Source organism: Styela clava, chromosome 8 (genome assembly GCF_964204865.1).
Source record: "Styela clava chromosome 8, kaStyClav1.hap1.2, whole genome shotgun sequence".
In the NCBI taxonomy this organism is placed as follows: domain Eukaryota; kingdom Metazoa; phylum Chordata; class Ascidiacea; order Stolidobranchia; family Styelidae; genus Styela; species Styela clava.
Genome location: NC_135257.1, coordinates 13215421 through 13225121, shown reverse-complemented (window position 1 = coordinate 13225121; position 9701 = coordinate 13215421). Strand labels below are relative to the sequence as shown.

At 35.6% G+C, this 9701-nt stretch overlaps 3 protein-coding genes across 3 annotated transcripts; 1 reads left to right on the top strand and 2 right to left on the bottom strand.

The window, feature by feature from the left end:
* Positions 1 to 199: 199 nt before the first annotated feature.
* On the top strand, positions 200 to 2173 carry LOC120345561 (sperm-associated antigen 8-like). Its single transcript, XM_039415052.2, has 5 exons — positions 200 to 386; positions 861 to 1084; positions 1233 to 1347; positions 1737 to 1799; positions 1873 to 2173. The coding sequence occupies exons 1-5, from the start codon at positions 228 to 230 to the stop codon at positions 1993 to 1995; spliced, it is 684 nt and encodes a 227-aa protein (XP_039270986.2). The 5' UTR covers positions 200 to 227; the 3' UTR covers positions 1996 to 2173.
* LOC120345560 (elongator complex protein 4-like) lies at positions 1708 to 4103 on the bottom strand. The gene is made up of 3 exons (XM_039415051.2): positions 3886 to 4103; positions 2874 to 3556; positions 1708 to 2560 (listed from the first exon to the last, which is right to left on the bottom strand). The coding sequence occupies exons 1-3, from the start codon at positions 4089 to 4091 to the stop codon at positions 2337 to 2339; spliced, it is 1113 nt and encodes a 370-aa protein (XP_039270985.2). The 5' UTR covers positions 4092 to 4103; the 3' UTR covers positions 1708 to 2336.
* Positions 4104 to 4115: 12 nt separating this feature from the next.
* LOC120345554 (transcription initiation factor TFIID subunit 2-like) lies at positions 4116 to 9682 on the bottom strand. Its single transcript, XM_078115161.1, has 2 exons — positions 9518 to 9682; positions 4116 to 8248 (listed from the first exon to the last, which is right to left on the bottom strand). The coding sequence occupies exon 2, from the start codon at positions 8219 to 8221 to the stop codon at positions 4796 to 4798; it is 3426 nt and encodes a 1141-aa protein (XP_077971287.1). The 5' UTR covers positions 8222 to 8248; positions 9518 to 9682; the 3' UTR covers positions 4116 to 4795.
* Between the last annotated feature and the right edge of the window lie 19 nt (positions 9683 to 9701).

Genomic DNA, 9701 nt, shown 5'->3' with positions numbered 1-9701 from the left:
AAATAGCCCGAGTTCTGGTTTCCGCATAACCTAAAAAATAATCCGCAAAGCCATCTAATCACAGTCTTTACGTGACTAAGGTTAAATATTTTGTAAATTCCATAATTTGTTTTAAATTTAACATGTCCAGAAATGTACTAAATTTATTATCACCGTATTTATCGACTCCTACCAAAATGACAAACCCACAAATGTAAGAGTCAAAGGTCATCACTGTGGTGACACTGATGCTGTTTTCTTCGACTCTCTTGCATCTGCGTAGCTTTTCAATCGTTTTCTTTAATGCAGGCAAATTGGTGAAGATGAGTTCGCGATTTGAAGGTCGTAATGAAATAAGATTTAACAATTCTGGAGGCAGATGCCTACTGGAGAACTGGGTGGAGGAGGTATGGCAACGGTTTTGCAGTAGAGATAAATAATACTATGATACATTACTTTAACTCAGCAACTAGAAAAACGGTACCTACCTCTAGTTTTGCTCACTGGCTTTCTAATTGGTACCACCTTATATTGGCACCACGACGAATGCGTTATCTGCATTTCTATTTAATGTTTCTTATCGTGACGCCTTCATAATTATCCAGCTATTTCATAGCTGGTGTTTTATTTAGAAGCCGAATTTGTTACAATTCTAATGCACTGGAAGACATTTCGTAAACATATAGTTAAGAGAGGAAAATAACTTGCGCAGTTGAGAAACTTGAGCCACCAATACTGAAGAAGATGTTGTCACAAACCCCATCCACACTTTCGCTGGCTATTCGAACAATTATGTTCGACATTTAGTTATGTTAGTATAAAACACCTAATAGTATTTGTCAATCAAAACAAATTTGGACATTCTTCATCATATTTCACAGCGTGCAACGGCAAAACTTGAGCCCACCGATGTCAACTCTGAATACACAAGCAGTGCCCAGTTACACAGACATGGCCACAAAGGTCTTCTTACATTAGAAACCGATGCAAGAGCTGAAAAACTCACTACAGTAAGAGAGTCATATCAGGAACCAAAATTTCCTCAAGTATTGTTGAAAGGAAAAAAAGCTAAATTGATTGAACAAATGTTGTATGATGAAATTGGGTGAGTGTGCACATATTCATCAAAGAGTGATTGTGTAATGTTTCCTAATACTAACCCGCTGTGAAATATAATATGGTGTTCAAGTTTATTTTGAGTCTCCACCATTCCCAATGACTGCATGTTTACCTTATTTCCCATCATCTTCTAGGCAACAAACACATGAAGACTTCAACCCACCACCTCCAAAAACAGAATACATTACAATTAAGCAACAAGACTTTGACAAAAGTGATTTTGAATCAACATTGCCTCCACCCACGAAGGTAAGATAATTCATCTGTGCAACCCATTTCCAAGACCAAACTTTACTTAGTGTGGCATTGCACACACTATTTTACCATGACATGGTTGAAAAGATTATTATCCCCGATTATTTATGTATTAATAATATATAGTGATTGGATTCAAAATTTCAATAATAAATTTTCTTTAGTATCAATATTAGAAATAACAGGTTCCCTTATTTCAGAAAATCTTGTGTAGAAAAACAAAATATAATTCGCTGATTATCATGACATTCCTTGAATGGGCTCGCACGATCAGCTCAAATCCCACCTATGGGTATATACCTGCAAACTATTGCTATGCCAAATATAGAACTTCCATCTCTTTCCTTTTACATAAATATAACTAGTTCTTTATTCACATTCAGGAACACAATGTGAACACTGAACAGTGTGTTACATTCTGGTCAGAGCATACAAACAAAATTACGGTAAGTTGAATTCTTTGGATGTAAAAATTATTTCAATAAAGAGACCAAAAGGCTAATTCTTATTCCATTTCAGGGAGTCTCACAAGTCAAAACCAGAGATACACCTTTCAAGAAGAACACAGCATTCAGCAAACCAATAGCCGAATACCTTGATGAAGCCAAGCCATATGAACAAGAAAACTATCCAAATATGTAAACATTGCCAAACACTTTAGAAAAGATTGCTGCTTAAACTACTAAGCAAAACTACAATAACAGATGTTATCATCCGCAACACTACTTGGGCTGATTATTCCTACTTTGTGATTAGTACGAATTCAGTAAAATGTAAATCACTGTTCCTTACTTTAAAAATATTGATCTCGAAGTATTAAGAGCTTGTCACGCCCATTCCTTATTGTAATTGCACCAATGGGATATAATTTTTTCTCTCCGGCTGTAGTCTTAAATTATATTATAGAATAAATTTGTCCGGTATTTATTGAAAACCTGCTTTGTTTAAAACAGCCTTAATGAAAGAGACAATTTGTGAGGTAATCAGAAATCCACAGATTTTTTATTAGAGTGACTAACATTCATGACTGACAACCCAGTTTCTTCCTCAACACCTTGTCTACTCGCTGATTCTGTTATATCTGGGGGTAAATGAAGCCTCTCAACAGCAAATCTTTTTCTTCGAAGCTTAAACGCAAGATCATATGTGTCTGGCATGTATGGCAGAATACAATTTAGTACTGGTAGTTTTTTAATCTTCAACAAACCTGAAAAAAAATTTAAATGGGATCAGTTTTTTCATTTTAGCAAGCATGGAATATTTCAATAAACTATTTCAATTAAATACTTGAGAACTAGAAAAATCTTTCAGAATTTTAGCATAGGTCATAAAAGATTTCTTAGGATATCATTCATCAAGATATTTTTTCACTTAAATGCTTGAAATATAAAAAGCTTGAAAATTGTAACATATGTCATTAAAACTTTTTTCAAGGCATTCCTCATGCAAAATTATGTAATCAAACAGCTAAATGGGAAACTATCACAAAGAAAAATTTTAAAATTTATTTCAAACATTACCATGATAATCCTTATACAGTGGATTGGTTTTCCCTTTTCCAAATGCTTCCAACTTGACAACCATATCAGTATAGTGTCGCAACAACTTAACATTGATTGAAGAAAGGATATGAGTTGGAACTGTTACCCAACAAACAGCAAGTGACTTTCTCAATATACCACGCAGACAAACTAAAAATCGAATAAAATTTTGATCATCACTGTCATTCTCTCCTATACATCCCCAAGATGGTGAGAGAAAACTATGTATCACCACTCTCAAGATGTTTAAAGGTTTTTTCGCTTGTAATGCAGTCACAGCATCGAAGTTGTTTTCAACAATATACTTATGTAGTTCTTTCAAACTGTCCTTGAAAAGATCTGGAGGCTTTTCAGACTCTTTGTGATACAAATGCCTAAGGTCAACATATTTAATTTTTGTGTTGTTTAGCATTTCCTCATCCATATGTTTGCTTATGTCATAATAGTGTCCATATTTCGTGTATTTTCCTATTGATGTTTGCACCTGTGGAGAATTCTGATACCTCCATGCAATTTTCATATCTCCTGCATTTGCCTCTGTTGTATGTGAATCTTCATCAGGCATCACAGGTTTGGGTAAGTAACTTGTAAAGGAAGATTCATCATCGTTTCCGACAATAAATACTTCATGACTGCTTACAACGGCTTCGGCAAGAAAGTACCTGAACACATGGCATTCCCATTATTATTACTATAATATTGCAGTTGTCAACCTATATACAGCAGAAAAATTTTCATAATTCAAAATATCTTTACCTGGCATGAGATTAGGCACATTTAAATTTTTCAAAAATAGGAGTAGCACATCCTATTAATATTTGTACCAACATTCCGGGTATCTGTTACACAAACATCAATTTGTTTCAGATTTTGTTATCAGATATTTCAACTGATTTAAATTCATAATCTTAAAATACTTCATTACGCCAAAGCTTATTTCTTAGGTGAAACTCATTTTCAAACATAATACAACATAAGAAAAACTACAAACCTTGTGAGCACATCAGAGTACTGATGATTGTGATCTTCTTCAAGCAAGAAAACAGTTCCAACAGGGATGCCACCTCCTATTACCCCATCAAGGGATGGAATTCCAGTCGAGCACAAGAGCTGACCATTATGAAGTGATGACTGAGTACCATTTATTTGCAATGCATTTGATTTTCCCCTTGGCTTTTTGTTGAAACTTGTTTGCATCTCTTTCAGTTAGGTTGTTATTAGCTAAGATTTATTGAAAAATAATGGACATATGTAATGATTGGAATGTATATTGAGCCCCAGCATATAACCTTTCATAATTTAAGAACAAATATAAGCTCAAAAGAAAATTCATTATGCCATTTAAAACAAAAAGGTGGTTTTGAAATTAATATTAGGTAAGTGTCTACATTGGAAGTTCAAAGCAGATATATGTAGGCCCTAACGATGGATGGGAGATACTGTTCTATAACCTAAACAAATGGGACTGTTTATACTATTGAATAGCCTAGTTGGTTCAACGATGGAGACAGAGGACATAGACCGTTAAATTTGATGAGGATACAAAGCAATGATTGAGAGAACATTGAAAGTTTCAAATCAACATACTTTCCAAAACGTTGTATATCATACATGTCAATCAAATTTGTTTTTAGTAAATCAATTACTTTGTTTCGATCAATTTAACAAAGTACAACATAGGCTATTTGAAGCCTAGTAATGCTTGGGAGAAAAATGCAATCCAAATGAAAAAAGCATACAAATTGAAAAAAAAGTAGCAAACAACATTACAACCATATATAGAAATAAAAGAAACATTGGTGAAGGAACATAATATTTTATTCCATATTGACCACATAGAAAAACTTGTCTAGATTCATGTTTGTTAATAATTTTCGCTAACTCGAGATTCTGCTAGAAGACTAAAGTTTTGGAGAGTCTGATATTCCTAGATTCATAGGAGAACCAACATGTGAACTAGATGGCGAAGACAAATCGCCATCTTTATATTTGTGTCTATGTTTATGTTTGTGCTTTTTCTTTTTTTTCTTGTCTTTGACAGCAGAATCTTGAGAAGGTCTTTTATGAGAGTCGTGAATGGCACGACTCGTTTCAGAACCGACAAAAGGACTAGTTTGCCATGACGAGCCTGGCTGATCTGTACCAGGTGTTGGTGGCCGGGTTGGTAGATCACTGTGACTGAGTGAAAGCAAACTTTCAGCAGCCATTACATCAGCATTGTCAAACTCATCCCCTTCATCAACTGAAGTATTTCCAAACTTAATTTTCATCTTGATTTTATCATGAGAATTACCAGTGAAAGATGTTGAAGCAGTGCGCTTGAGCTTGCTTTGTGGTCCTTGGGTTGAAGACGCCCTATCACCGACACTGGTCGATATAGTAGTAGACGGCCTTCTATCTTTTGGAGGTAAACACTTCGGCCTATGTGTTCCAAACAAAATATTGTACAAATTGATCGCTTCACACCTTATTCTTGAATCATAATATGTTGTCTTACTGATGAAATTCCATAGTTTATCCACAAAGTGTTCTGTGTTAAGAGAAGAAGTTTGACTGTCAGATTTTGTAAATGGAGGATTACTGACAAATGCTTTAAGAATTCTCCACTTGATCTCTGGTACTGGATCTTTCTCACACAAGTCTAGCAACCATTCAAACTGATCAACATCACTTGTGGCTTTAATCATGTCAACGAGAGCCTCAATTGCAGCTATTCTGATGTCCACGAAGAATCCATGTGCAGCATAGCTTCTCAGTAAAACATAATCAGGTGGTAAGTGACCATTTCTTTGTAAAGCTTGTATTGCTTTTAGGCACGACACTGTAACAGTATAACGATAAGAAGATAACAATTTTTCTAAATTGAGAAATCTTGATATTTCCTCCAAAATCATTCTCACATCTAATGGTAAGTTTTCAACTGTTACTTTTTGACCAGGATTTGACATGGTAGGTGTTACTAAATGGCAAAGTGATTCAACTAATGCTGCACGATAGTAGTTATCAGAAACCTTGCTTTTAGAATTATCATTAAATTTGATCAGATCAATTAGAAAATGTAAAACTTCTTTGGGACAAACATTATTAGTGTCTCTTAAATTGGCCATGGCAACTGGCAGAGTCTTTTGCATAAAGTATTGCTGCAAATTTGTGAAATTATTCATTCTAACAATCGGAGGTGTGGATTCACAGAAGAAGAATCTTGTAAATAATGTTAGCATCGCAGGTGGTCCTGCCCAGGAACTGATCATGGCATTAGCAACTTTAGCCATACAAAATGCAGCCTCCATTCGAACCCTATAAAAATATTTTTCATTTTCCAGTATGTCAGTTAGAGCTTTCCGAGTTGGTGGAGAAGGAAAATGTGACAGAACAGATAAAGCTTCTGCTTGTCCAATAATATCACGTTCAAATCTGACTTGATACTGCCACATGTAATCCGGTTGTTCAAAGCTTACATTTCGAATCACTGATAAATCTGGATCAATACGCAACCATAAAACAGGAGAATCTGGATCCATTGCACTCAAATCAATATCAGCCTCTTCTCCATTCAACAAAGGTATTTTTTTTCTTTTATTCCTACGACTTTTTGAATGACATTGTATGTCATGCTTTGTAGTGTTTTCTTCAACTTGAATGGTGTGTTGAAAAGAGCCATCAAGTTCTTGGATCCGAACTGTTAAAGGTCCAACATATTTTCTTATACCTTTCCCACCAGTGTGTTGTTTAACATCCAACTCAACAGCATTGCGCTTTCTATTAAATGTAAATCTCCCTTTAAAACAAACGACACCACTCTGATATACCCATTGATTCATTAAATGGTCAATCTTCTTTCCTGAAACAGTGTTAATTGACTTCAGAAAGCTTTCAGTTGATAGGAGCATTGCAACCCATGTCGAATTCGGAACTTTCTGCTGTGCCGATGTATTTGCCAAAGATAGCAATTTGTTTAATGCTTGCAAAAGGAGTTGTGGGCCTATAGAATTTTCAATCATTCGCATAACGAGATGTGACTTGCATTGAAGCATTTCATAATACTTGGGTGACATAGTATGAGGATTCCTCAAAGAAGTGTTTGAATCCGCAGAATCATGAGAAGCATTGTAACAGAGTGTAACTGGCTGAACATTCATTTCATAATGACAAAGCTTTTTTGTTTCACTTGCAATCAAGTGCTTGTATTCATTATTTCCAAATATATTTTTAACCCATAGGCCTTGCAAATATGCAGACAAGCCTGTTGGCAACCAGAGATCATTCCAAGATTCTCTGGCCATAAAACAACCAAAAAACTGATTGGATATCATTTTTGCCATTTGCTTTCTCGTTTCAGGGTTTTGGTCAAGAATTATTTTACTGTGCAATAAATTTGTGTTGAATATTCCTAATGATGCATATGATTCTATATCACGATATGCTTCGTCAACGAAAACTTGTTTGTAGCAAGAATACGGGAAACGAAAACTTAGTATCTCTTCATAAAACTCAAAAACCTCATAGCATGCTTGAGTTGTATGTTCCAACAATGGTAGAAGTTGAGGCAGGCAAAAATGTGTGACCTCGTGCATGTGTTTGTCAACCAGAACTTCAAATGGACCGACAGCTAAACCAATGTTTGGAGCAGCTGTGGGAACAGTGAGGATATAATGAAATGTTTTCCTCTTCATATCTGGTGTGAAAACAGTCTCAACCAATTCTCCAACAGAAACTGCAGTCATAGTGGCATCAACAGTAAATTCCAATTTCCAGGTGCAAGGCTCCGAATATGTGTCAACACAAGGAAACCAAAGCCTGGCCGAGTTTTCATGACCATAGGTGAACAAATGCATTGCTTTTTCACTCGTTGTACCTTCCACATCCGGCACAACAAACTGAACTCCTCCATTAGGATTTTCCAAAGTGAAATCCATACTTATACGCAACGCTTTTTGATCTTTTACAAGTTTTTGTACTTCTGCTGGGAGTTTGATAGTAACTTCTCCATGGTAACCAGTATCTGGGTCAACAACATTAACTGCATTACAGTGGCAAGATTTTAAAAACTCAAGGTTTCTTGCTATTGGATCACGCTGCGTCAAGTCTAGAGAAGGGTCATGATATTGAAATGGAGCTTCATAATCATTCACACTAACTTTGTAAATTCTTGATTGTTTGCTGTTGACTTTGATAGTTTTTAAATCTGATCTCCTTGGTTGAATTAAGAGTTCAACATATCCCATTAAAGCTTTTCTTGAAAAATTGATTGATGTTATACACAAAACTTGATGGCTGAGTTTAAAAGGTCTTTGATAAGACTGCCTTAATGATTTAGCCTTTTCCATTGTCTGATTGTTAACTCATCTAAAACTCTGAATATGAATATGCAGGTTTAAAAGAATTTTATTAGCAGAACAAATCAGTTGTTTCTAAAACGGTATTACTATGTTCTAGTGCAGGGGTGTGCAATTTTAATACAAGAGGACCAGATTGGAATAACTGGGTGAAACCGCCAGACGCACCTTGATTTGACCTAAGGGATTTCTAGTACTTGCAGTGGATAACATGATGAGATTACATTTTCGGATGGGATTTATACCTCCCAATGATTTGCACCTTGTGCATTCTCTAGCAGTGGTTCCCAAAAAAGGCGATTTGCTTAGTGCGCCCCGAAAATTAAAGAATTGTGTTAAACATAACTAATATGTTATTGAGCATTTTACTAATAACTAATATGTTATTGAGCATTTTGCATATTGTGTTTATTATGAATGCTTTATCGTTTCTTATTTTGAATGCTGTGTACATGAATAATAAATTCATTTTAACCTTCTATATCGCTCACTTTCTGATACGTAGTGTCTACCTCTATTGCTATGTAACAGTAGAGGTAGCCTAGACACTAATTGCTGCAATTTGGCGAGCTGAAGATTATTTATTTGCTGAATCGAGTTTAGCGAACATGAGTGATTTTTTTTAGTATTTCAAGGAAAAATCAGGCAGACATGAGGAAGAAGAGTTGACATTTTGCGTTTATTCTTTAGGCCCAAAGCGTACACATCAACGATCACAAAAGTCTTATTTCCAAAGGCAGCAATTTTTTCATGTAAGTGCCGCGAGTATATTCCTGGTAATTTGGTGTTGCATGAACAAAAATTATGGGAACCGCTGCTCTACATCAAAGGTCTGAAGGTTTAGTAACAGCTCTTATACAAATATTAGGCAGATTAGGAGCATATTAACATGTTATAATAAAAAATTAATATTTAATGAAAACATACAGATATAGGATTTAAAACAGTGGTCAGGAACCAAAGGCTTGCGCATCATATATCCTGCTGTATATCGCACTTTTGGTGGCGGCATATGGCTGCCATGTTTGGGAACACACACTCAGCGCCTGTCCATGTTATGTGAGAGATGTGCCAGACAGGCATTGCAGCATTTTCATATTGCTGTATTGTGACAAAACTAAGGGATTCTGGAACATACCGTATTTTGTGACATCACCAACCGATAAAGTTACGGATCAATAATGAAAAGCCTCTCCATCATTGCGGCAATCAATCATTCAAAAATGTCAAAATGAGAATATTGATGCTTACGGTACGGGTACGGTACCGTATAACAATACCACGTACCATACCGTTCATTTTACTGATTTATCTGTTCATACTTCTGAAGTTCCAAACGGTCGGTGTGTGTACAAACTCACATGAAATCACGCTCATTCTTTCGCCATCCAAGCTTATAACGACGTGACAGATACGGTAACTTTTCCTATATTCAGATATTCGAAAACTTATAATCCCACACTTGCTAGAC